This window comes from Pseudopipra pipra, chromosome 25, assembly GCF_036250125.1.
Source record: "Pseudopipra pipra isolate bDixPip1 chromosome 25, bDixPip1.hap1, whole genome shotgun sequence".
NCBI lineage: Eukaryota > Metazoa > Chordata > Aves > Passeriformes > Pipridae > Pseudopipra > Pseudopipra pipra.
Window position 1 is genome coordinate 456,402 of NC_087573.1, and position 26,401 is coordinate 482,802.

Genomic DNA, 26,401 nt, shown 5'->3' on the forward strand with positions numbered 1-26,401 from the left:
GCGCACCCCTGGCCGCCCCCGCGCGCCCCCCCTCGCGCGCGGCGCTGAGGCGGCGCCGGCCCGGCCCGGGACCCCCGGCCATGGAGGGCATGGACGTGGACCTGGACGCCGAGCTCATGCAGAAGTTCAGCTGCCTCGGCACCACCGACAAGGACGTGCTCATCGGCGAGTTCCAGCGCCTGCTCGGCTTCCAGCTCAGCCCCGCCGGCTGCGCCTTCTTCCTCGACATGACCAACTGGTGCGGGCCGGGGCCGCGGGCGGGGCGGGTGCGGGGCCCGGGGGGCTCCGGGGCCGAGGGGCTGCGGGCACGGCCCCCCCGGCCCGGGGCCCGCGGGCACGGGCGGTGTTTGTGCCGGGCCCGGGGCCGCTCCTGGGGCTCGGGGGGAGCGGGACGAGCCGTGGTGGCGGCGCTGACCCCCGGCCCCGCTCGGGGTGCGGCCGTGCCCGTTCGCCCGTCCGAGGGCCGCGGGGCTGTTGGAGGGTGGCGAACCGACCTACGGGCCGTGTGACGGGGGGCCGCGGCCGGGGCCGGGCCGGGGCCCCGCGACACCGACCCGGCCTCAGGGGAGGGGGAGTTGCGGCTGGAAGGCGCTCGGGGGGCCCGGGAGCGGCCGCCGTGCGCGGGTGAAAGTCACCGGGGGTTCGGGGAAAACTCGGCGTCTGCTGCGGGCTGAGGGCCTCGAAACCCGCTGACTTTCGGTGTGTTTGGCTTTATAAAGGCTCCGTGTCACTGCCAAGGGGAAAAGCAGTGTTGTCAGGGAAGCTGGGGCTTCAGAAAAACGTGAGAAGTCCTCAGTATACTGGTGAAAAACAGAAACCGGGAGTGTTCTTGTGCAGTGAGCCCAGTGACTGCGAAAATGTTGTGGAGCTGCTGCCGTGTGGATTTGGGGGGGTTGGCTCGTTATGAGCACTTGCCCCTCTTAGCCCGTCTCCAGTGTCCTTTTCTTAGAGGTGAAACATCAAACCCAGAAACCTCAGCTTTGAAACCTGAAATCCAAGGATAGGTCTGGATATCAACAGTTGGGAGAAAACTTGTGTAGAATCGTTGAGCTTATAAACAGTGATAAGACAACTTTGTCAGTTCCTTGCTTTTGTCTTTCCCTCCTCCTCTGGTTCTATATTGAGTTATAGTGGCAAATCTGCATCTGTAGTGGGGGAGTAGGGAAATAGCAAGTGATTCCTTGTGTTTTATGAGCTGACACAACGTGAGAGAAGGTCTTGTGGAGTTCAGGCGTTTGCTCGTGGTTGGTTCCCAGCAGAAGATGCTTTCCCACTTCTTTGTTTGTTGGTGATATGACTAAAACTGACCCTGCAGTGTGATCCTGGGGTTTTCTCTGAGTTTCCCGGGGGGAGCAGAGCTGAACCTGGAAGTTACTCGTGGAGTTGCTGTGTGTAGCCAGAGTGTTCCTGGTTTGTGTTGAAGCAGCTCTTTCTCATTGGCAGTATTGAATTTGTGTTTGAATAACAGCATTTCAAAAGCAAGGGCTTTTTCAGACTTTTAGTTACAGTTGAAGAAGATCTAAAGTGATTAAAATAGCTTTAGTTTCCCAACTCCGGTGACTAGTTTGGTTCTGAAAACATAAGTTTTCACATTTTTTCTGAAGTATTAGTTGCTAAGCCTTGTGGATGGATGGGTGTGTGCACAGGGTGTGTGCCCAGGCAGCCTGTGGGGTTGGTGGGCTGTGTGTGCTGGGGCTGTTCTGGGGGGCTCAGTGCCCCTGGGGGTGCCGTGCCCGTTCCCAGCACGGGCAGGGGGGCTGGCAGGGGCTGCTCCCCCCGGGTTGGTGCCGTTCCTGTGCCGCTGTTTGCAGTCCTGCCCGGGCTCTGTCCCTGCCCTGCGGGGTCGTCGGCCCGGCGGGGCTGACCCCGCGCTCACCCCGCTCTCCCTCAGCACACACGGTGTGCTCGGGACACGTGGCCCCTTCTGGAAGCTCCTCTCCCGTGCCGTTGAGGGCCCTGTGCAATCCACACTGCCCAGGTGGTTCGGGCATGGCCAGCCAGGTTTGCCTCGTGTGGCCTGGAACTGGGGTCAGAGCCTTCTGGCATCGGGCTGTCCTGCAAATGATTTGTCTGGGTGGGACTGTCGGGTCACTGTTCCGTGTGTTAAAGGCATGGCCTGTTCCTGCAGGCACCATCCCTTCCTTCTGCATCAGGACTGATGTTCACCTGCAGGAGATGGTCAGGGGGCTCGTGGTGGAGGTGACAAGTGCACACACTGGGCAGACTGGGTTCTGTGTAACAATGTCCATGTGTGAGTTAATTAACAAAGACATAAATAACTTCACTAGAACTTCTTCCCAGGTGTGAAAGCTGCCCTTTGGCAATAAATGTCGTCTCCAGACCTGCAATTCCTTCCCTGGTTTGTGCCTTTCACACACCGTAGTGAACAGAGGTTAATGTGCTTTGAAAGACCATTTCCAACAGCATCGTTGGTAATTGTGGTCAGTGGATTTACAGTGAATTTGCAGTTCTGCTGGAACAGAGGAAGTATTTTTAAAATAGCTTGTTTGGCCAATCTGGGGGGAAGATTAGTGGCTGACTGGGGAGGAGTACAGATACCTGTAAGCAGCCTCTAAAGGTCTGTGCCCACTCCTCCAGTTCCCAGGAATTGCCCAATGCCCCTTTGGGATTCTGGCAGGCTTGGGCAGTGCTAAGGAACTGCCAGCTGGTTTTGTTAAGTGCTGCAGAAATGCTTCAGGTGGAGCATATGCATCTGAAGTTTCTGAGGCTGTTCCTTGATCTGCAAGAAATACAGGTTAAACCCTTTGTCTTTTCCCTGGTATTTATGAAACACTTTCCTAGAGTTCTGCCTCTGTGGAGCTGGGTTCTGTCTATGGGCTGTGCTGACTTCTTGCCTTCCTGCTGCACAAATCTGACTTTGCCTTCCCCAGAGCCCAGCTATAGGTTCCCCAAGGGCAGCACATACCATCCCACTTTACCTTTTATTTATTTGTTTTCTATTCTGAGCTGTGAGGCTGCGGAGGGAGAGGCTGAGCTTTCGCTTTCAGCCTAAAACCAAAAGTGAACTGTTGTGGTGCCAAAATGTTTCTTCCTCTGGAGGAAACTCCAGGCAGTGAAGTCGGGAGGGTGTTTTGCTGCCATTGCATCCAGGATCAAATGCCCTGGGTTACCTGGTGTGCTGGCTCTGCTCCCTCCCCTCCAGATGTTGGGCTGTGCCACACCTGGGAGCAGGGGGGCTCGTGTGAGGGTTTTTTGTGGTGCAGTGAAGTCCCACATGTTGCCTGCAGCTCCACAGGGATATGTGAGATGGGCAGGAGAGGGTTTGAACCCCTCCAGTCTCAGCCCACATGCAGGGGGAGCGCCTGGAACCCCATAAAAGTCATTGGATTTCTCTAAAGTTAGTGTGGAAATTGTATTGGGGCAATAAGAAGGAATGATTTTCTTTTAATTGGCGAGTGTGCCAGCTTTAAGGGTGAGAGGCTTGGAGCTTCTTTAGTTCCCTGAGAAAGTGAATTAGTTTGAAGTACCTGGTGGTGGTGGATTTAAAATCCATATTTCAGTGCAGTTGGGTGAGGGATTCCTAGTTTGGAAGAATATATATATATATCTCAGTAATTACATGTAATATTTCTTTACATTCTCTTTTTAGCTTTTGTTTAGAAAGCTGAATTTTTATGAGTCTAGTAGGTGTGATATTTAATTGATGTGTGTCAGATAATGATGGTTTCCATTGTGTGTGGGGGGAAGCTTTACTGTTGCAAAGTCTTTTGGATCCAGCTTTCGGATAAAAAAGGTCCGTTTAAGGTTATTATTTTTAAGGTTGTCAGATCTCTGCTAGAGGTCCTTAGTTTTTTTCATCTGTTTAGGAGAATTTGTAGCTATGGTTTAACTAGTACTCCCAAGGTGATGTTTTGCATGGAGATATTTCTAAGTTCATTTCTGAAAATACTGCAGAAATCTGCAGTCAAACCTCCTTCTCTCTGGTGTCAGGTGTGGGGCAGTTCAGTGTGTGCAAGTGAGAGAGCCAGGTTGGGGATAGCAGTTCTTACCTCAGAAATCTGGGATTGTCCAGCATGGCAAGGAGAAAAATCCAGCACCTCTGTGCCTTTTCCTGGCTTTGGAGAGCAGGTGTTGGCTTTTAACAGAACTCCCATTGCCTCAGAGATGCCTGTTTCCATCCTGGCTGTTCAAATTCTTTATATCCACTGGAACACCTGTACTGCCCAGGTGGGCAACTGGATTGGGAGTCTAAAGATGTGGTTTAGCTAACAGGGGGTTTAATTAATTTTCCCATGGCTTAGTGTAAGTGTTAGATTTTTGAGTTCTAGCAAAGGTGATGGGCTCGTGCTTTCAGTACAGCTGAGGTCTGTGTGTGAAAGCTTGTCTCTTTACACCTGATAGTAGTGCTACTCAGAGAAATACTTGAGGTCTGTTTAAGTAAAACATCAGGACGTTGGAATTTAACAGAACAGACCCAGTCAAGAGGATTCTCTCAGGTGGGATGTGTTTCTCACAGTCACACCAGCACTCCTGCTCCTGATTTGTATCCCCAGGTGTTTGCAGAACTGCTGTTAAACCCCAGTGTTCAGGTGCCCTCCGAGACTTTAATTAAGGTGTCCTCTCCCTTTGGAGAGGGCAGTGGGGAATCCTCGTGTGGTGGAAGAGGCAGGAAATGAGACCTTATCTTCCAAGTCAATCCTCCCCCTTCCCTGGGAATGCCTGTGGGTTGTTCAGTCCTCACTCAGTGTCGGTGGGGCAGTGACAGCAGCTCCTGGGCTTTGCTTCCCATTGTCCTTATCAGGTGACAGAGAGCAGAGTCCCCTGTTCCTGCTGTGACTCAGGACACAGGGTGTTTTTTGAGCAATCCCAGTGTGACTCTGGTCGGGTTAATGTTTGTAGGTGGTGACCAGCTGGAGCAAGTCTGGTGACAAGAGGGAAGCACTGGGTTCAAAACATCGATTGGGTTTTGATAAACTCGATGTCTTTCTTGCTCTAACCCAGTGGGGGACCCGCTGTCCTCACAGGCAGAAGGGACACCCTGGAAGCAGATCTGGTGGTTCCTGATGGGCAGTCAGGATGTCAGGACAGTCTGGGAGCCCTGCACGGGTCATTTACACCCTCGGGCTGGGGAGGGAAGAGGGGTTTTACACTGTTTGATCTGTTGTGGCTCACTTGAAACGTTGTGGGTGTATCTTAGTGCATGAGAACCATCACAGACTGGTGCCTCTCTGTGTCCACAGCTGTCTCCTGATGCTACTAAAAATAACAACATTACAGAATTAAACAATTTAAAAATATTTTCTTGGAAGCTTTTATCTAGTGTGTAAAAAACCAAACCAAAACAAAAAAACCCAACTAAACCCACACCTCTTTTCTCCAGAATAACTCAAGTGTTTGACCTGATTATTTTGAATGAAATCTAGACTTTAAAGAAATTGTATTTTTAACTGTGGAACATACTATAATTGTGCTCCAATGTACAAAACATTTTAAAATTGGGTGTCTGTGGCATGGAAGCATAAGCAGGCAACTGTAGCAGTAGGAAGTGGGTACAATATAATTTTGATGCAGTTGAATTCTGCCTTACATGCCCCAACTTGTTCTCAGACAGTTTCTGCAGCTTAATCCCCCTTTACTTTCCTGCAGACAATTATAGATTGGTGACATAGTTTGTACTGAGGAATTGGCAGTTACAGAATCTCCTGTGTACTGGCAGCCCTCGCTGACTTTCCACTGGGAAGAGTTGTTGCCTGTTTTCAGTGGCAGCTCCTGCTGGGACATTCTCAGGATATTTTACCCCACACTTAGAGCTGCTGTGACCACCTGCTTTGGGAGGGCTCAGCTGCTGGGGATGGCTCTGTGGGCTCCAGCTTGTAGTGCCGTGGTTATGGTGCTGCTGGGCAAGGGGCCGTGCCCAGGTCCTGGGGGGCCGTGCCCAGGTCCTGGGGGGCCGTGCCCAGGTCCTGGGGGCCGTGCCCAGGTGAGGGACTGTGCTCAGCCCTGGGCAGGTATCCCGGGAAGGTTTCAGCAGCTGCTCTGGGTGTTTGTGTGCACACCAAAACTGCTTGAGGACAGTGATTTCCTTTGGTGCTGTGGGTGCTCTGAGGACGCTGTGGGTGCTCAGTTTCTCTCCTTGTGCTGCCCCTGCAGAGCATGGGATGGCTTCTGTCACCACAGGTTTCTGTTTTCTTCCTGGAACACCCCACTTGTATTTGGAACTGCTGCTTTCAACTAAGACAATTACATGATTTTCTGTGGCTTCATGTGAGAATATACATAACCTTTGCATTAGCCAGCCCTTTCCCCCCCTCCTTCAGCTGTTTAAGTTCAGCTTAAAGCTTTCAGCTTCCCTCAGTGGTCGTTTTGCATCATCAGACCTCTTCTAAGGTAGTTTCCTAACCTCGTGTGTAGAGTTCAGTGTAAGTTTGGTGTAAGAGAGGTCAAGAATGAAGGTAACTGACACACAAATTTTGCTTTCTGAAATTCTCTCTATTGAAAGCTATTCACTGATTAAAATTCCAGTCCTTCAAACCATCTTGAGACTTTGCACATAATTGCCATGTGTCATCTCTGTTGAACATTTGAATTGAAAGCTCGAGGTAGAAGTGGTTCCCTGCCTCATGATGAGCCTGGCTCTTCCCTCCACCCTCTTCAGCCTTCTCCAAGGCTTGGAGTGAGGCAACTCCTGCTTCAGGAGCGATAGGAGCTGTTGGAGATGTCCCAGCCTGGAGTGTCAGCAATCCCCCAGTTCCCTGAGAGCTGGGGTGAATAACATCCGACTGAGAGAGCAGAAACTCAGAGGCAAAAGGAGTGTACTGAGGTTTGCCTCACTTGCATGGCCTCCATATGCATTTTTAGTCTCTGCCCCTTGTTTCATGTAAAGATGTTCCATTATTAAGGAGTAAGAAATTATCCATCTGCTGCACTATTTCTTTTTGTGTTTTAACAATGGACACCTGCTGGGTGCTGTGGTGCCTGGTTACACGGTGCATTTGGAGGGCGAGGAAAGGCCTGTGAAGGTTGAGACTTGAGTTACAGAAGGAGTCCGAGGTGTCCTCCCTCGTGTGTTCTGTGCTGGAGGTTTTCCTCTGCTGTTTAGCACTGCTCGGTGTCTGCATTGCCTGTTTCCAGGAGGTACCACCTGAGCTGCCTTGCTCGTGACAAAACACTGCAGGAGAGACCTGCAGGGAACACCCCTCCCAGCGGCACCTGCCTGGCTCCTCCCTCCCTCCAGGGACAGATGTGTCCCTCGGCACCTTCCTCAGTGTCTGTGTGTCACGGTGCTCCTCCACCACCTCAGGAATGTCCTCTGCTGGCTGGACGGGCATGATCCAAGGGCTGCCCCGGCTGCAGCTGCACGTGGAAGGAGCCCTCGGTGCCACGGTTGTGTTCTGACAGCTCGGCAGAACCAGAGCCCTGCAGCGTTCCCTGGGAGCTGGTGGGTGCTCTGGGCATGGGCAGGAGCCACAGAGGGAAATTTGCAAGCTGGATTTTGAGCTTTAACTGCGATTTGAGTTGAATTTTCACACCCCCCTACACCCCCCAAATCTATTTCTTAAAAAAAGGCATATCTTTGGCTCTTTCATCAAAGAATTTGACGATAAATGAAAATTAGCAGATTCTTGTAACATTTATAGTTCAAGTTCTCATGTCCCTCGTCTTCTGTGTTTGGAGGACCTGGTTGTGCAGCTCTTTTTCTGAGCTGCTGAACTTCTTGATGCTGAAAGCATCAAAGCATCTGGGGAGCAGGAAGGTACTGGGCACCTGCCGTGCTTTTCATGAGGCCACAGTAGCCTTGGTGCTTCGGTTTCTTCATTCTCCTGGAAAAACTCTGATTCAATTAATTAAAAAACCATTTCCACTTACCCGTGTGCTGGTGGTTGTTTGTAGGACAGTGAGGCTGTGTAAGGAGGCCTCGAGTTTGTGAACTGATTTGGAAGAGTTTCTTTTATTTTTGAATACTGCCGTGGTGACCTGGTTAATTGGGAGTAATTAATGCCTAAATATATTGGTTTAACATAACAAAAGGCTGGAAAAAAAACAGGGAAGGGAAAGAAGGGCTCAAGATGAGCCACCTCTTTGCTAACACTTAAGAGTTGTTAAGGGACATCTCCAGAGCTATTAGCAGAGAAGGATTTTAACTTGACTATTGTAATTTTGCTCCTGAGGCTTGAAACAGCAGCATTGCAAAAGAACTGATCCAAAAGGAACACTTTGGTGTTGTGTGGGAAAAGTGCTTGACACCTAAGAGTCATGGGATGCCCTTGGAGAGGAAGGAGTAGAGGTAGAGTGGATTTGGGTGATGATGTGGAGCTGTAACCTGTATTTGCTGCCTCCTCCCCTCTCTGTTTTTGGAATCTCGCTCTTAGGACTAAAATTGAGCATGGTGCTGATTAGGACTAAAATTGAGCATGGTGCTGATTAGGACTAAAATTGAGCATGGTGCTGATCCCTGGGCTCACCTGCTCACTGGGGTGACTTGTGACTGGAGGCTTTACCCAGGAGTTAGGGCCTGGATCCTGTCAGACCTGCTCTGTAAGTGTGGCAGGGCTACACACTGCTGTGGCCTGGGACTGCTCTAAAAATGGAAAAATTGCTTAATTTCGGGAACACAAGGAGGGCCTGGGACCTGGAGGGCCCTGTTAAGAAAGAGCTGTGTGGCCACCCCTGTAATTAGAAGAGCTCAGTCATGTCAATTAAACTGGCTACATTTGCAGAGTTGTTTGGTTTATAATAGTAATTTATCTCCTTTGGCAGAGAGCAGAGGGGGAGTAAGTAGTGTGGTGAGTTTACTCCACTGAGGAGGAGTAAAATCAAGCAGGCAGGGCTGTGTGAGCAGAAGCCTTCAGCTGATAACCCGTCCTGCCGAGGGCTGACTGCTCCTGCCTGGCCCTGCAGTGTCTGCACTTGAGACTGTGCAGTTACAGCTGGGCACAAGGGTAAATTAAAATAAAAATTACATGTGTTTTAAAGAATAGACAAGTTTCAGGGCCTTAAGTGTGTTTGCCCTTAAGCCATCTCTGTCACTAGGGTGGCATTTGGTTGTGAGCTCCACTGATGCCGTGGCACGGTGTGCTGCTGGGGCTCTGCTGCCTGCACAGGACCAGGCTGCAGAATTCACCTCTGCAGATGGCATCTGCCCCAGAGCACTGCCCTCCAACTGCTCCTGGGGGCTCGGGGCAGGGGAGGGGGGGAGCACTGCCTCTGGGGAGCAGTGGGACAGAGCTGGCAGCGTTGTGTGAGCTGGGGGCACCTCTGGCACAGAGCAGGGCCACGGCTGCTCCATCCCTATCTCCCGGGGCTGTCTGTGTCAACGGACGTGAACTCAAGGCAGATTTGCTTTGTCATCCTGACTTTGGCTTTTGCCACTGTGAATTTCTCTTCGGTTTCTGGAAGCTTCTTTGTAGTTCTCTAGTGGGGAGTCCAAGAGACATGGGAACACACAGAACGGCTCACCCGAAACAGCCCCCACCTCCCAGAGCACACGGTGGGAGTGGGGAGGTGGGTTTGGGAATATCTGATCACAAATGGTGGCAAATCTGTTTTTCAGCATGTGTTGTTCTTTAGTTAGTTTTTAACTCGATGCTGCAAACGAGTGTTGTTGTTTCCCAATGGCAAAGAGCACTGAAATATGACCCCGGGAGGGGAGTGCTGGCCCCGGGCCTGTGTGCACAAATAGCCCACTACCTTCTGAAGCCTGTTTGCAGCCAAGCAAACAAACACAGTGAGGCTGCCTCACACAGAACTGCAGTAGAAATCTGCCCCTCAGAGATTTTTTTTTTTTCCTCTCAATGTCAATAAAACCTTAGTACAACTGGTTCCAGAATCGTCACTCACAAGATGTTGTGGTATGTCTGAAAATGCAGTTATGTAGTACTGGATTAGGAAGTGAAAGAGCTGCGTTGCTGTCTTTTGTAGCTCCTACAATACCTTTTGCCTTGGATTGCTGTACTACAGGAAGAAATCCTAGTGCAAACTAAGCTCCAGCTCATGGTGTTAGCTGGGTGAGCGAGCAGGAGTCTCTTGGCACAGCCCTGGTGTGAGTTATGTAAATCTTGTGCAGTGTATAAGCAACAGGCGGTTGGTGACGTAAAACTGAGCATTTGTCTCTGTTTACTGGCTGATGTGACATGGCCCCTTCCTGCAGCATTTGACTGAGCTGGCGGGATTAAATAGAGCCCTGACACTCCTAAGTAGAAAACGCCTCAGGCTGAATAATGGTTTCTGTCTGGAATCCAGGGTTCTGGCCATGGCAGTGGGACCTGGTGGCTCTCGTGTCAGACCAAAGTCCACTCTGGGGGTGGCAAAGGTCTGGCTGTGGGGCTGGGGCTGCTCAATTGCTGATCGATCCCTGGGCCGTGCTGTGCAGGACGTTCCTCCGGGGCCTCCTTAGCAGGATGTCAGGAACTCCAGCGTCTCACACAGCAATTGTCTGCTGGCACTGTGATGGATTGGTTGCCAAACTGTGGGGCTCTTTGGGTCCTCTCCCAGTGCCCCCACCAAGGCTCTGCCTTTCTGACCCCAGCTCCAATGCAATCAGCTGCTGCACTTCATCTCCCCTGAGTTTTCTGGGAGGAGAAAGCAGTGACACTGCTCCCATGCAGTTGGGATTTTATCCAGAATGTCCAATTTGAATGTTTTTCCCATGAACAGTGTAGGAATTGAACAGGAGGCAGTTTGCTTCACTCACCGTTTGAAGCCTCTTTCCAGCTGGCAAGCAGCCCCACAAGCCCTGTGTTTGCTCTTGCTCAGGGTCATGCTGCAAATGTTTCTCTTGCTTTCACCTTGGCTTTCTGGCTCTGGCTCGGACACATGATGCTCCACCACAGTACAGACCCTCAATATGTCACTGTGCCCACACAGGGCAGCTTCTGCAGGGCTTTGGTTTAGGTGGTGGGTCTCAGTTCCTGAAGGTTTGGGTTTGGTTTTTTTTCTATCCTGCTCAAAAAAGCAACACAGATTTCTGTAATCATGAATAAAGAGCAGTTGTGCCCGTTGCGTTTGGGGAGATTTTACTCATCTCCATTCTCACAGCACCCACTCACAACATGTAAATTAGGGCCACAACCTCTCAGACATGCATAAACAGAGGAATTACATGACTTGCCAAACACTTACGTAATAACTTAATAGTATATCGTGGAACTGAGCTAAGGCTCATGAATCCTCTTCCTGCCTGACTGTTCCTCTTCTCACATTAATTATCATGGGTTGCAGCTACACCACAGCTCAGGAATCAATAACATTTGTGGCTTTTTGAATGTCCCTAATATATCACAGGCTTGCACTGTCATTTGTCTTTATTCAGTGGGAACTTTTGACTCAGGTGGTTTATAAGTTCCTGTGAATTGTGACTATCCAGAGCTGAGCAGGCACTTTAATGATGAGTAAATAGTTCCTACCTGGTGGTATGTTTCAAAAGCAGCAGGGCTGGAGTTATTATCTGTAGCTACCAGTGCTCTTTGGCCTTGAGAGTTATCAGAAGAGCATTCCGTGTGTTTTGTTCCTCTTGTGCTCCTTTTGGACCTTCTGTACCAAAATAAAGTGGAGATGTTTGGCCCTTTGGAACTTAGCTCAGGAAACAAGGCTGGTGGGAAGAAACTGCCCTGTGTTTGCCTCCATAGCTCTCCTCTTGTTGCCTCCTGAACTGTTCAGCAAGCTTCAAAAAGAGCTGATGGGGTAGAGGTCTCCAAGATTTCCAGTGAAAATAGAAGCAGAGTAGAAAAGTGATCTAAACCAGCATCCCTAGCAAGGAAGAATGCTGTATTTTGAGCTCTGTTATCTTGGACTACAGAATCCTTATGTGGTAGAGATCAAAGGTTTGAAAAACACACGAGCAGCAGAGCTATTATGGTCTGGGTATTTTTGCTCAACTGTTCAGGATGACACATGTGCACCTGTGCAAAGGGCCTGACCTGCCTGTACTTCAGGTTGTAATGTGCTTTTTTCCCTTTTAGGAATCTACAAGCTGCCATCGGAGCCTACTATGATTTCGAGAGTCCAAATATCAATGTCCCCTCGATGTCCTTTGTGGAAGATGTCACCATAGGTGAAGGGGAGTCCATCCCCCCCGACACCCAGTTTACAAAGACGTGGAGGATACAGAACACAGGTGAGGCCTTTGGGTGCAGTAAACCCCGTGCAGCGGGTGCTGGGAGTGGGGTGGCGGGTCCAGGAGGGGGGTGCTGGCCCAAGGCAGGGGGCTCGTGTGCACTCACCTGGGCTGGAGCCACCCTGTCCCTGAGGGAGGTGCTGCCAACCTCTGCAAGTTCCTCTTCTTGAGTTGGCCCAAACATTTTGTGGCGGGCTGTGCAGCTCTGTCAGTCCTGTTCCTCAGCCACCACACAAACACGCTCTAGGAAACCTGCAGACAAACGAGGCAGTGACACAAGGTCAGATGGCAGCTCTCCTTTGCTTTTAATACATTTCTGGCAGAATTGCCTTTTCATGTTCCAAGAGGATGCAGGGCTGGAGAGACCACATTCCAGTTCAAAATAAGTCAAAGCAGGGGCTGGGATCCAGGAAGTGAGACTGGGCAAAGTGCATTCCCAGTGCTTGATCTGTTGGGATGCACTCAGAGAGAAAAATGAGATGCATGGATGCAAAGGAATCCCTTGTCCTCAAGCAGTGCACTGACAGGATGTTGCACAAACATTTAAAATGTGTGTCTGAATTTAATTGCCCTGCTTGCAGTTATGTGAAGGAGAATGGTCACACACTGAGGCCTGACACTGGGAGTCATCACAAGTCAGGTTCAGCTCTCCCAGGATTTCTGCTTGGGAATAGCTGCAGTACTTGAGCTGTACAGGCTTGGACAGAATATCCCAAGTGTGACAGAGACTAAAACCACACTAAAAATATAAGAGTATTTCATCAGGACACATGGAGGTGTTTAAGAACACTGATTTATAGAGACTGTGTTCTAGAGAAAGGGCTTAATATTTCGGTTTACTTTTTCTGCCTCCTTCTGTTTGACAGTACAATGGAAGGGTGACATGTGGAACTTCCTTAAACTCCACTACTGTGAAAAATCGGCAATTTTTTTATAACTGTCCCAAATACAGATCTTACAGATCTAGTAAGTGTGGCAGGTCTTGTTTCTTCACTCTTAGTATCTCAATTTGTGTGTGTTATGACTACGCCTCTGTCTTGGGCCCTTCAGACTCCCCCCTTTCTTGTCCCTCTGATGTGCTCTTTCCTGCATGGAAATTCAGCCTTAACATCTCAGTTCAAGTGATGTTTCATTGTTCTTGGAATGTTTGACCCTCTGAAATCCGTGGGCCTTCTAAAATGAGGGGCGGGAACTCAGCTTGGCTTGGGAGTTCCTGGCGAGGCCAGCATTTGTTTTGGCTTCTGTGTGGGTCAAAGCCCAGCTTGTCAGGCAGTCCATCCGTGCCCTAACGGTGGTGCTGGAGGCCAGGGCTCGGTGCAGCCACACTGCCCAGGCACGTTCAGTGAAATGCAGCTTCACTTGCTGGCTGTGACTGTGCAGTGTGGGGAGGACTGCAGCACTTGAAAACCATTTTACCGTTTAATTAAGGTACAATATCAAAGGGCTGTAATGCTTCCAGATAATATCTACTTGTTAGGCAGGTAACTGAAGCAGTGCCAAGGGTTTTAACAGCTCTCCAAGAGCCCTTGATTACATGACTTGAGCTCTAGCACACGGAATACCTGAGGAATATGTCACTGGAGTGTTCTGGGTCTGACGAGTGTGACAGGCAGAGCTCAGAGATTGGCACTTTGAGGTGTGTCAGCTGGTTCTCCCGTGTGTCATTAAAAACCAATGCCCTGCTCTGGTACCTGCAGGGTGGTGCTGCCTTGTCTGCCAAAAGAGCAGTTTGTGTAGTAGAACCATTGCTGAAAAGGGCAGCAGGATTTAACAACCTGGCTTCCTCCCCACACTCTGCCTCCAGCTGCTGCTGGCTCTGCAGGACACTCACTGCAATTTATCATCTCCTGAGAGTGTCCTGAAATAGAATGACATAATCATAATTTCATTTTATGGGGCTTATCAGTTGCAGCATTCTAGGCACCTTGCAAGCCTAAAGCCATTAAACCTGATAAAAATCACATAAATTATTTAATCTAAACTGTGTTGCTGGGCTGCCAACCTCTGCAGATGAGACTTCGTGCTCAAGTGCCCCACACCCCAGGCTGAGGTCAGCCAGGCACCCAGATCCTCTTTCAGAGCCCTCCTCTCTCAGCACCTTTCCAGCTGGTACCTCCCTCATGCTGAACATCCCGCTGCACTCATGCACATCCTGCTTTCCTGAGAGGCTGCGAATTCCACAGACAAGGGCTTGACAAGAAAACCAGTCCCTGCCGTGTCTTTGCTGAAGTATCCACAGGGATTAAATTAGCAGGCAAGCTGTTGCAAAGGATACTCCTTGGGGTAACCTGGGGTCAGAGCAGGCTCTGCCGTGCTCACCCTGGACCACACGGAGCAGTTCCAAGCTCCGTGGTGGTTCAGGCTTTCCATGGCCATTTCTGTCAACCCCAGCCAAGCAGGAGATATTCTCAAAGTTGTTGTCTTAGTCAGGTCACGTGACTGGGAAAGAAGCAAAAGAAAATTCTGCTAAACTGATTTTTCACGAGTCTCAGAAACACTTTTTCTTTCTGTCTGCCCCAACATTTGTTACCTTTGGTGGCTGTACCTGCACTCAGGAACTGTTTTCTATCTCTCTGATTGCCAGGTCATGCTGTCAGTCCAGTGTCTGAAGTCTAAACATGGATCTCCACAGATAAATCATATGTTCACAACCCTTCCCACCTTTGCATAAGGCTGAGAAAAGTGTTGGTGCAAGGAGGGAAATAAAACCATTTAGGAAATAGTGCTGGCACTTCAGTTGTAGCTCAAACTATGAGTTCCTCCTGAGACTGCTAGCAGGCTTAGAAGGGAAGGAATCCCTGAAAGGAAGTGTTGCCAACACTTTGCATCAAGAACAGGTATTTGATGTGGTGTGACTCAGGAGCTGCATGCAGGGAAGCAGAAATGGAGGACACACACAAAGACCCCCTGGTGCTGCTCTTGTCACTGCCTCTGGAGAAAGGGACCTGTGTGTCAGTTATGTTGATTTTTTTTTTTGCAGCAGCAGCAGTTACACTGGGACTTGGAGAATTTTCCTGTGTAGCAAAGACCTAGAAACTAGTCAAATAGAAATATCATTTGTTCTGCTGGTCCCTAAATGCACCAGTTAAGCCTGGTTCGAAAACTCTATCTATTCTTCCTCAGCATCCACTGCTCCTGTGTCCTGTTGGTTTCCTTTGACTGTCTGACAGTTGCACAGCTGTTGTAACGAGCGTGTTTCATCCCAGCTTACACAAGCAAAGCTTTTCCTGGTGCACCGTCAGTAATTCCCTCTCCTGTCTAATCCCAGGGACAGAGGCGTGGCCCCCGGGGGTTTGCCTGAAGTACGTTGGGGGTGACCAGTTTGGGCACGTGAACATGGTGATGGTGAGGTCCCTGGAGCCGCAGGAGATGGCCGATGTCAGCGTGCAGATGTGCAGCCCCAGCACTGCCGGCATGTACCAGGGACAGTGGCGGATGTGCACGGCCACGGGGCTCTACTACGGAGGTGAGTGGCCCTTTCCCAGCACTCCAGGCTCTCCCTGGCATTCCCACTGCACACAGCAGGGACACCACTGGCCCCTGCACCGAGCTCTGATAACAGAGCAGGAGGGCAGAGCTCTGCCAGCCCCGGCCTAAATATAGAACATGGAATGCAGGAAAACATCAAGGGAGCTGCTTTGTTGTCTTGGTCAGCACAGAACTGTTTTCTAAACACTGGAACGAATTACAGGTTACACAAAACTCTGGAAAACAAAGGGACTTGCACAGCTCTCCTGGAGACTCTTTCCCAGTTGATCCTTGTCGGGATTCTTTCCCAGTTTGCCAGTGCTGAACACCATGAACTGCATAGGAGCATAAAATCTGTTACTGGTGAAAGCCTTCTGTGAGAAGCGAATGCCCAGGTTTTAATGCAGTGATTTAGTGCATCCCCTGCAAGCCATTTCTCTGTTTAAAGAACACATTTTGCTGTTTTGCCTCAGCCTGGGCCTCCAACGTCTGCCTTTGGTGCAGCCTTCCAGCCCTTTTCTGCCAGCTTTAGTTTACACTGAGAACATCTTTGTGTCTCTGTTGGCAGTTTGGAGTATCCCAAGTTTCAGAGTTTGAGCGAGAGGTGTTGGCACTTGGAGGCACAAATACCAGTGCCCAGAGGGAGGGGGCTGCTGGCAGCGCCGGCACTGCTGCACCTCCTCGGTGCAGAGGAGGGGAGGGATGGGCAGGGGTGGCTCCGTGCAGGAGGAATGGCGTGTGCTCACAAAGCCGAGGTGTTCCCGGGATTCCCGAGTGCCCCGGACCGTGGGAGATGTCCCTGCGTAGCCTGAAGTTGCCGCTTTTGGCAGAAGACGAGTGAACCCCTTTGGCCGCCGAGCTCCGAGTCCGAGGGGCTCTTCCCCTGCAGCCGAGCTCGTGGCTTTGGTGCCGGCGGCCCGAGGGCCGGGCCCGGCGGTGGCAGCGCGGGGCCACCGCGACACGGACCCGGGGCCACCGCGACACGGGGACACGGGGGCCACCGCGACACGGACCCGGGGCCACCGCGACACGGACCCGGGGCCACCGCGACACGGACCCGGGGCCACCGCGACACGCGGGTGCGGGGCCGCGCGTGGGCGGCAGAGGGCGCTGCGGGGCCGCTCCGCTGCGGCCGCACCGGCACTGGGGGTGTGCGGGGGGGGCACTGGGCTGTACTGGGCTGTACTGGGGGGTCCCAGCCCTGGCAGGATGCAAGGATCCCTGAGCGAGTCGTGTGTCCCGAAGGTACAATCCCACCGTCCTTAATTCGCTCCTAAAATTCAGGCTGCTGAGCCTGCTGAACTGGGGGCGCTGGAACCAGTATTGCTGAGGGTTCATAAAAATGTGCTTTAAACTATTGGTCTTTTTCTTGCTGGTGTAAAGGATTGAATTCATGTTCTGTTTTGCTCCTTCTGCCCCTTCTTCATAAACTCCGATGTAAGTGACAGCCCAAATGTGTCTCTTTTTCCACAGATGTCATCTGGGTGATCCTCAGTGTGGAAGTTGGAGGACTTCTGGGTGTCACACAGCAGCTGTCATCCTTTGAAACAGAGTTCAACACGCAGCCACATCGCAAGGTAGAAGGAAACTTTAACCCGTTCGCCTCTCCACAGAAGAACAGGCAACCAGATGAAAACAACCTAAAAGACCCTGGGGGTTCCGAGCTAGGCACAATCAGCAAAAACACATGGGGGCCTGCTCCTGACCAAATCGAACAAGATCAGAATGGACTGTCACAAAACTCTGTAAATCTCTCCCCCAGCAGTCACTCGAACAACTTGTCGGTAGTGACGTACAGTAAGGTAGGTGCCCTGGGTGAGCAGGAGAACGGGTAGGGGAGGAGCCAGGCAGGTGTGTGATTGCTCTTCCTTCCAAACTGCAAAGCCCTTTCCTTCTGCTTCTGCCAGACCTGCTAAGGAAGGTTCTGAATTTGACTGTCTGACTCTGCCAACTCCTCATGTTATATTAAAATATTTTTGCCTCTGATAGACTCTACCAGATCCACCTTTTTGTTTTCACTTCAAGTCCTTCTTTAAATTTATATAACCTTGTTTGGCTGCTGTAACTGCAAGTGGCTGGAGCCTGCTCCGGTCACGTGTGCAAATAAGTCAAAATATCTCTCTAGATGTGTCCTGAGTTTGACATAATTTCGAACAGAGAACAAATATCCACACCCCCAAACTTCAGATTAACCAGATAACTTCTTTTAGGCTGATGTGGGGGAGAGCTCACCATTTGATCCCAGAAGCTGCCTGTCAGGAACAGTCAATCAAAGGACTGTTCCTGTCTATGTCCTTGTCTTGTTTATAATTGTAGGTGACTTTTAAATTATCTTTACTTTAAATCTCTCTCAAAAGCTTGCTTGGTGGATGCTATATGAGTCTGAGTGATATTTTGACTGTTTTTATTTGCTTGTGTGTGAAAAATTAATTGCAGGATTATTTACAATTCAGAATCCACCTGTTAATGCAGCAGTATGTGTAGGTGTGTACTGTCGTATGTCAAACTAGTTTGATTTTTAAAATCTTTTAAAAATGCTTTACTGTACTTTGAGCAGGCTGTGTAGGACAATAACACTTGGTTGCTGAATGACTTAATAAAGCCCTACTGTTAGTTCACCTACAGCACTTTAGTTCCTCCCTGGATGACCTGCCTGTCCTCTGCCAGTGGACCATGTTTTAGTGACCTTTGCACCAGGGCTGTGCACTTTTTACGGCCGGGGTGACAGTGTGCCAACCTGCCACCCTCTGGTGCTCTGCTCCCAGCCACCATGGCTGGGCTGGCTCCTGCTGGGAGACTGCTCACTGACAGTGAAGTGATGGCTTGGGAATGATTCTGCTGCCAGTGGAACACCCCCTGAATTAGCAGTGCTGCTGTGGGGCCTGCTGCTCCCCAGGGGCCGGGCTGGGCTGGCTGAGAATGTGGGGGTGAGGAACCAGAGCCCCTGGGAGGTGCAGCTGTGCTGGGGGAGAGAGACCAACAGGAGAGTGAAGCACCACCTGGGAGGTGTCACTAGAAGTGAGCTGGTTACCTGGTAACCTGGAGCTCAGGATCCTTGCTCTGGAGAGACGTGGGCAGTCAGAATCTAACCCCACACGGAGCGCAGGTGATCTTTCCTCCCCTTTTTTGTTGTTGTTTTGTTTTGGGGTTGTTTTTTGTTGGTTTGGTTTTGTATTTACAGAATATTCTTGGGTGGATTTGAGGTGGATTATCCAAGATTAAAGCAGATGTTTTGTTTGCTTGTTTCAGAAGGGATAATTTTATAGTCCTTTTTGGTCGGGTTCGTGTGAAAGTTCATTGATTTTCGCGGGTTTTTGTCTCTGCTGCAGTGTTTCTGTTTGTGACATAGTAAAACAAGGTAGCTTCTCCTCTGGAGGCTGTTCAGGTAGGTCTGAAGATCAGAGTCCTGTTCCAGCCTTGCCCATCCTGCCCAGAGCAAGAAGCTTTCTGCAGCTGACCCAATATTCATATTGATACAGTTCTGGTTCTGTAGTGAACAACTTTGAGGGAGTTGGACATCCCAGACATTTATTTCTCTTGGGCAGGACCTGTGATATTTTTGTTCACGTACCCGGGGAATGAGGGAATCCCTGGTCGTATTTGAGGGGCTGTTTGGTGAGATGTGGCAAAGGGGATGGGTGAGGTCTGGTCAGGTGTTCAAAGGGCCTGTGTTGTGTAGTCAGAAGTAAAATAAGCCCTTAGTTATTTCTCGGGTCACTGTGGAGGATTCCTCTGCTGAGAGGCTGTTGGGGAACCCAGTCATGCAGTGCACAAGACCATGAAATCTTTGAGATAAGATGAGCAGTTTCTGGCATCTGCAGCTGTAAAACATACTCGAAGTTGTCGGAATTAGTTCTCCCTCTGGTGCACTGAGCAGGTGTGGCTTGTCCTCTGAAATTCCCTGTTGGAGTTGGGATCTTGGTGATGCCGATGTGCCATCTGCTGCTGGGTTAGACAAGTACAGCAGCATTTCACACCTGGAAACATTCAAAATGCTTTGATTCAGCAGCAGAGAGTACGTGGTGTGGGTGCTCTGCTCAGTGGAACAAACTTTCCTGGGGAAAAACAAACCAAACCATATACAGAATTCCCTGTAAGTGGATGAGATGAAACCTGTGGGTGGTTGAAACAAATGGTGCCCTTTATTCCTGCTGTGGTGAGCACCTGCCTGGGCCCCCTGCCCACCTTCCACATGCACTGTGGGGAGGCTGCAGGCCAGGGCCTGTCTGGGCTTTGCTTGAAGCATGTTGTTGTTGTTAAATCTATTCCCAGTGGGGTTTTTGCATGTTCTTAGATGTAAAGATGTGCTTAAGTGCAGGATAGGATGCTTCTCTCGGGGTAGGGATGAGCTGCACTGGATCCCAGATCCCCCCATGCACGGGTGTTTTATTCTCTGGCAGTCGCTTTCTTTGGATTCTCCACAGAGCTGAGGCTGATACAGCTTCCTCCTATTTACTCCTCCTGTCTCATAGCAACCCTGCACAGTCACTGGTGCTCTCTTGTGACTGGCTTTTCCATTAAAAGCCCAAGATCCAGTCTTACAGTGCCTGGGAATTAGTTTAATTGCTTAACTGAGGGAAGAAACGTACGGGTCTCCATGTCTGTATAGATCAGAAGTGAATAGCCATATCCTGACATTTAGATTGTACTTATCTCTATATAAAATCCATAGATCTGTATCGAAATCTGGTGCCCAGATGAATTAAGGAGTTACTGCTCTCTGTGCCATGCAGAAAACTGCACATGGAAGTTGTGATTCTGCAAAGATTTGCCTAGACAGGACACTGGGCATTGTCTCCACCACAGCAAATGGTGCCTGGCTGGCCTGATCCTGACTTGTGTTGCTCTTCAAACCCCAGTGAAATAGAAACATACTGGAGATCAGAGCATTAAAATCTGAACTCCTTTTTCCTGCTGTGTTTATGCTCCCCATCTCCCTCCATTCTGTGTGGAGCTGAGCTCTAATCCGTGCTACTTGGCAGCTTTCTGTACATAAGGGGAAACCAACCCTGTGTCCTTGGAGCCTTTAACTGGCTTCCCCTCCCTGTGCTTAAACGTTGCTGTGGCTTCTAGAGGCTTCTCCCAAACCAGGACCTCCAATTTGCAGATTTTTGGAGTACCTGTGTAAACTTTAAGACAGATTTTTTTTCACTGGAAACTGGTCATCAAGCTGTCTTTGTGGGTGAGGACAATGCCCCATGAATGTTTGCATCCATGGAGGAGAGCAGCTCCTTCCCTCGTGGAGTGTGGGCTCCACGCTGGGCTGGTCACCCTGTGGCTCCATTCACTTGGACACAGAGGGGGAATACTGGACTTGGAGCTGCCATGGCTGCACCTGCAGCCTGGGCTGTGGTGGCACGAGCTGGTTTGCTTCTCTGGTGAGAGACTGGTGTGTTTGGGTGCTGCCTGTCAGCTCATCCATGATACCCAGCTGTCTGCGTGCTTCCAGACTGTGGGAAGTGCCAAACAGCCTGATTTTAGCTAAATCAGCTAAATTAGCTAAATCACCTCCTCACCTGTGGGCACCTGAACCAGCCCTGCCTGTGCCTGCTCCGACAGGGTTCTGAACTTCCCGGTGGTCTCCCTGCCACGCCGTGTTTGCACGGCACGCATGGAATAAAACTCAAGTGCTGGATGCTTTGTGCTCTTTTGTGCTGGTTTACATAAGTGAGGTGAGAGCAGCGGGGCAGGAGTGGTCTGAGGGGCCGGGTTGGGCTGTGCCACTGTCAGTGTACTCTGGGAGACTCCTGTATCGCTGTGCATCCGCCTCCTTCCCTGGAAGTGTACCTGCACTGGTGGTGACTCGCTCACAGAGGTGAAATAAAGAGCTGTCTGAAAGCCTGTGTGTGATGGTTTATGAAAGATTCACTTAACCCTCATTTTGTTCCCAGCACAGGTGACTCCATCTACAGAGCTCAGTATTCACAAAGGCTTTAACTTCCCAAAACATCTCACCTCCCTTCTAGATGCACAAGTCAAATGAGAATTTATACCAGTAGTTTTTGTGCAGAGTCTTTTCTTGGAAAATCATGGTCCTGTGTTCTCACACACTTGTCTGTGTGAAGAGCCTAGTGCTCCCACCAGCAAGTAGGCAATTACTTCTGGGGAACATTCTGGAAGAACTGAAAGTGAGTTTGCAAAGCTGCAGCTGAGCTTCTCATAAAGACAGTGATCCCACTTGGAGAACAGACGGGAATGCACCAAAAATAGTGGGAATAATCCTTCCATTGAAACAACTTGGAAAAACTGCAATTGTCTGCAGAATTATTTTTGCATGTTTGTTATGTAAAATGCTGCATAGAGGGGATAATTAGTCTTGAAAATGTCATACCAGGGTTTGGTATTTACATTGCAGCAGTAACTGAAGTTTTCTGGTATCAAACCCTTACGCTGTGCACGGTGAATAAATGTGGGACACTGGGCCTGGCTGAGCAGGGCACAGAGTGTGTCGGGGAGGGGGAGCTGCCTGCTCAGGGTCTGTGCTAAACCAGCTCACACTCGGCTTAAAGAGGCACAGGTGGTGTTTGATTTTGCATGTTCTCATGTGCATAATGAGTCTGGGGTAGGTGAAGTGCTGTGAAGAGTGGCAATCCCCAGAGAAAACATTTGGGGCTTTTTCCTGGTGAAATTCCTTGTGTCAGGAGGAGCTGAGCGTGGTCACAGATTCTGGGACTGCTCCTGGCACTGCCCAAGGAGCTCATTCCAGGGTGTTGGGTGTTCAGTGCAGTGGGGCAGAGCTGTACATACTGAGGAATCTGCCACACTGAAGGTGAGCTAAATTCTGGGTTTAATTGGCACATGATTAGATAATTGTGTGGCTTTGAATTACATGCTACAGGAACCAGTATCTGAAGATCCAGAGGGTTCCCCTGCAGACAGGGTTCACAGCCTCTTCACGAGGTCCCTCCATCCAAAACCAGTAAGGAGCTGCTCTGCTGGGCTGGACTGAGGGCTGGGTGATGGCACTTGTGTGCACCACAAGGGGAGCAGGGCCTTGTGGCCCCCCCAGGTTAAAGCAAGTTTTACCTGTAACATCCCATGGGGGGTAACATGGGGTGGGTAACAGGGTAAGGTGCACCCTGGGTGTTCCTGGCAGAGGGGCAGGTGATGGTTAAACCCTCCCAAGTGCTCGCCAGGCAGTGCCTCAAACAAAGCCTTGTGTACAGGTAGCTCAAAGATGAAGCAAATTCTGGCAAATGTGTCTGTACAGGAAATCAGCAGCAAATCCTGTGTTCCTTCTGCAGAGCAATAAGTACAATGGCTTAATCCCTGTGAGGTGAGACTGCTTGGGATCCTGCTCCTATGTTGCTTTCCTTCTGTGTCCTTTTCTTGTGCAATTGTTCACACCATCTTAATGTTTCTCTCCTGCTCCTCCCCTTCCCCCTATTTCTGTGACTATTTTTCAGAAGTGTTGGGTAGCTCAGCCTGGATTTTGTTGGGAGTGTCTCCTTCCTGAGGTGAACTGTCATGCTGGAATCTGCTGGCTGTTCTCTTTTGAAAAGCTTTACAAACTGGGACTGCAGCATATTCCTGGGGTAGAAGCGTGTTTGTTTTTCCATCACTTGCATGTATTTCTGTCTGCAAACAGCAATTTCCACATTCCCAGTCTTTCATACTTCCCACACAGTTCAGGAGATGTCCTGGTTAATTGTCTGCTTGTCCTTCTCTTTGTTGAATTCTGAGAGCTGCTTCACTTTACCACTCACTTGTATTTAGCACCTGATATATCCCAAAAGAATTTCTCTCCAGCTGTAGCAAGATCACAGACTGCTCATGGTGCTTCCTGTGCAGCTCTGCAGCAGAGCTCTCCAGCCTGGGCTTTGCTGGGCACATTGACTTGTTTGTATGATCCGTGTTCAGACCTGTGGCTCCATGGCCCTGGCTCCTGCAGTGAGGGGGTTATGGAATTGCAGAACATGCAGAGAAAGGTGTTTCCCTTGAAACTTGCCCTGCTAAAGGCAAGGTGGTGAGAACTGTGCTCAGAGCTTCGTGTACAGCCTGAGCAGGAATGGCTTTGGCTCTCTGGGCTCTCAGCTGCCCCACTGTGTGCTGGGAAGAGCTGGACTGTGTTTAGAAGCATTTGCATAATGGTTTACCGACTCTGATGATGAGGTATAACGAGCTTTTCTCCCTCCTCTGCCTCCTGACCACAGTGTGTGTCAGGTCTTACAGGAGGGGATTTACCTTCATCACTGACAAACTTCATCTTCCTGTGAGCTGGGGGATATCTCGTGCTGCCTGTGGTTCTTTCTTTTGTTTCCTGATGAAACCCCAGAGAGCTGATCCAAACAACAGAAGTTACAAAAGCAGTTCATGTTAATTTGAGACCCGTGACTAGATCTGACATTTTAGGTGACTCACTTCAGGATGTAAAGGAGGGAAATGGATTCTGTAGGAAGCATTTTGGATTTTTGGTAAATGTTGTGGTTGATTTCACTGAAGGCAAATGTGTATTGTTACCTTGAGAGAGCACAGATGGCAGTTGTGGGGACATGGGTTTCCAGATCTTCACTTTTTTTCTGAAATAGCCTCTTACCCAGTTCCAGCCCTGTAACTGCTGTGGTCTCTGGGACAGACTGGGGAGGCTACAGGGGCTGCAGCTGCAGGTGTTGTAGCATCTGTAGGGGATTCTGGTGTAGAAAACACCGGTTATTTTGTGCCTTGACCTAAAAAACACTTGAGAGAGGTAAGTGATGGCATTTGCCCTCTCTGGGGAAAGCAGCCCTGGAAGGTGCAGTTCAGGAGTGTCTGTGAGGCTGGACAGGCACAGGCACGGTGGGGGAGAGGGGCTGTTTTTGGGGGGAAGCCCTGGGCTGGGCTGGGCAGGATTTGGAGGTGAGCACTGAGCGCTCTGTTTGTTGCCTGTTGAATTGATTATGTCTCCAACTTTCTTTCAGGGTTTCCACGGTCCTTATCCCTTCGGACAGTCTTAAAACACAAAAACACAAAACGGGTATCGACAAGAGGAGAATTTAAGAAAAAACTGACTTTTGGGGGAAGGGAGGGGGTTCATGTGGCAGACAGACACAGCGTGGACCCCCCTTCTCTGCCTCCGTGTTCTGGATAAAGAAGAAAATAAACAAAAACCCAGTAACTTAAGACTAGATGTTTCCAGAGGAAAATCCAAAACCTGAGTATGCATGTGTGACTGCTGGATTTCAGAGTGGTGTAAATGCTATGAGGAAGAAGAGACACCAACACTATGGGTTTTTAGAAATCATCCTCACGCATAATTAGGTAGCTTAAAAAGAAGTTTAAAAATGAAAATTTAAAAGCCATCTTTAAAAAAGAATATTTTGCCTACAGAGCGGTTGTAGTTTGAGCAAATGTTTAATTTCTGTTTGTTTCTTGTTGATATTTTTTTCCTGAGGGACAGCGTGCATTTTCCCGGAATGTCCTGGTTTGCTGGCCCGGCGCCCGCTGGGGTTTGTGCAGGGGCTGCTCCTGTCAGGCCTTTTTAGTGCCAGGTGGGGTCTGCCCCCAGCACTGCGTTTTTAATGGCATCTGCTGGTTTTAGTTACCGACTTTTTAATCTTTTAAGTCTTCTTTTCCTTTTGGTTTGGGTGTTGCTGTTAGCTGTCCTGCGTGTTGTTGGGAACCGCGCTGAGGCCAGGTCTTGGTATCAGAGTTGGAAACGGAGACTCTGGGACTTCTGGGATGATGTGGAGGCCTTGTCTCCCTTCCCCTGGTACATGAGGTACACAAATACACACCCATGTTAATAAGAATCCAATTTGTTCAGGTTCCCAAGCTGTCCTGTGTGGTTAGCAGTTTAAAATCCCTTGTTGTTCACTCTCGATGTGCAGTAGCCGTGCCCAGAACCACCACGCGAGCGTCGTGTGCCAAGGGGGGTCTCTGTAGCTGTAATGCACCTGGTGGTAGTTGCAAAGCTTTACAGACGTCCTGTCCTTTCAGTTTGGGGTCTCCTCTCTCTCTTACAGAGCATAAGTTTGCATTTGTTTCTCCTGTGCTGAGGTGTGAGCTTAGAGGCTGATCCCAGTGTTCTGGAGCTCAGAGCAGGAGTTGGCACCACCACCTGGGTCCTTCTGTCGCCTCATCTTCATCTGCCTTTGTTGACTGGGCTCTCTAGGACTTGTGTTAGGGGAGGGATCATAAAAGATTTGGGTAGCTCTGCTGTTCCTCCAATGTGTTTTCCTCCAGTTCTGGATTGGGAAGTGTGGTGTGAGGGGAGGGAGCTCGGCCTCAAGCTGTGGAGGGTTTATTGTGAAGTGCTGTCCCACAGACCCTGCTGAGGACTGTCCTGCCCAATAAACCAGGCTGGAACAGCCATCTGCCAAAGATACAGGAATATGCAAAGCTCCCACTACCTTCTTCCAGATCTTTCCACTGAAAGTTTTTCCCAGTGTTGGAGTTGCAGGTTCAGCTCTGCCCTTACTGCTCTTGGCTGTTCGTGTTTTAGAGTTGGTTTTGAATGGGGGAATCCTTCGTTGAGCTGCCAAGTGCTATTACCTGAATGCATATGGAGGGACCTTGTAGGGACAGTGGGAGTTCCTTGTGTCCCACAGAGGAAGAATTGAGTGATAGATGTTGTTTATGTTTCACAGGTTCAGTTAAAGATCACCGTTACCTGAAATCTCCCTTCTCCCACCTACCAGAAATCTGTTTGCTGAGAGAAGCAAGTGTAATATAAAAAATTACCTGCATAGAAGTGGCACTTCAGGATTTGGGCTGCCTGACACTTGCTCTTGCAGTCTGGTGGGCACCTGGCTCTGCCCTGGCAGCCGCTGGAGCTGGGGGAGTGCTGGGGTGTGAGTGAACCTGCGGAAGGCGCAGCACTGCTCTGTGCTTGGGTTTCGTCCTGTAACAACACTTTGCCTTGGATTAGTTACCCCCTGAGCA

General features: G+C 49.9%; 1 protein-coding gene across 1 annotated transcript; it reads left to right on the plus strand.

The window, feature by feature from the left end:
* On the plus strand, positions 1-24,640 carry ILRUN (inflammation and lipid regulator with UBA-like and NBR1-like domains). The gene is made up of 5 exons (XM_064635816.1): positions 1-238; positions 11,919-12,073; positions 15,342-15,539; positions 17,015-17,343; positions 24,439-24,640. The coding sequence occupies exons 1-5, from the start codon at positions 81-83 to the stop codon at positions 24,472-24,474; spliced, it is 876 nt and encodes a 291-aa protein (XP_064491886.1). The 5' UTR covers positions 1-80; the 3' UTR covers positions 24,475-24,640.
* Positions 24,641-26,401: the final 1,761 nt, after the last annotated feature.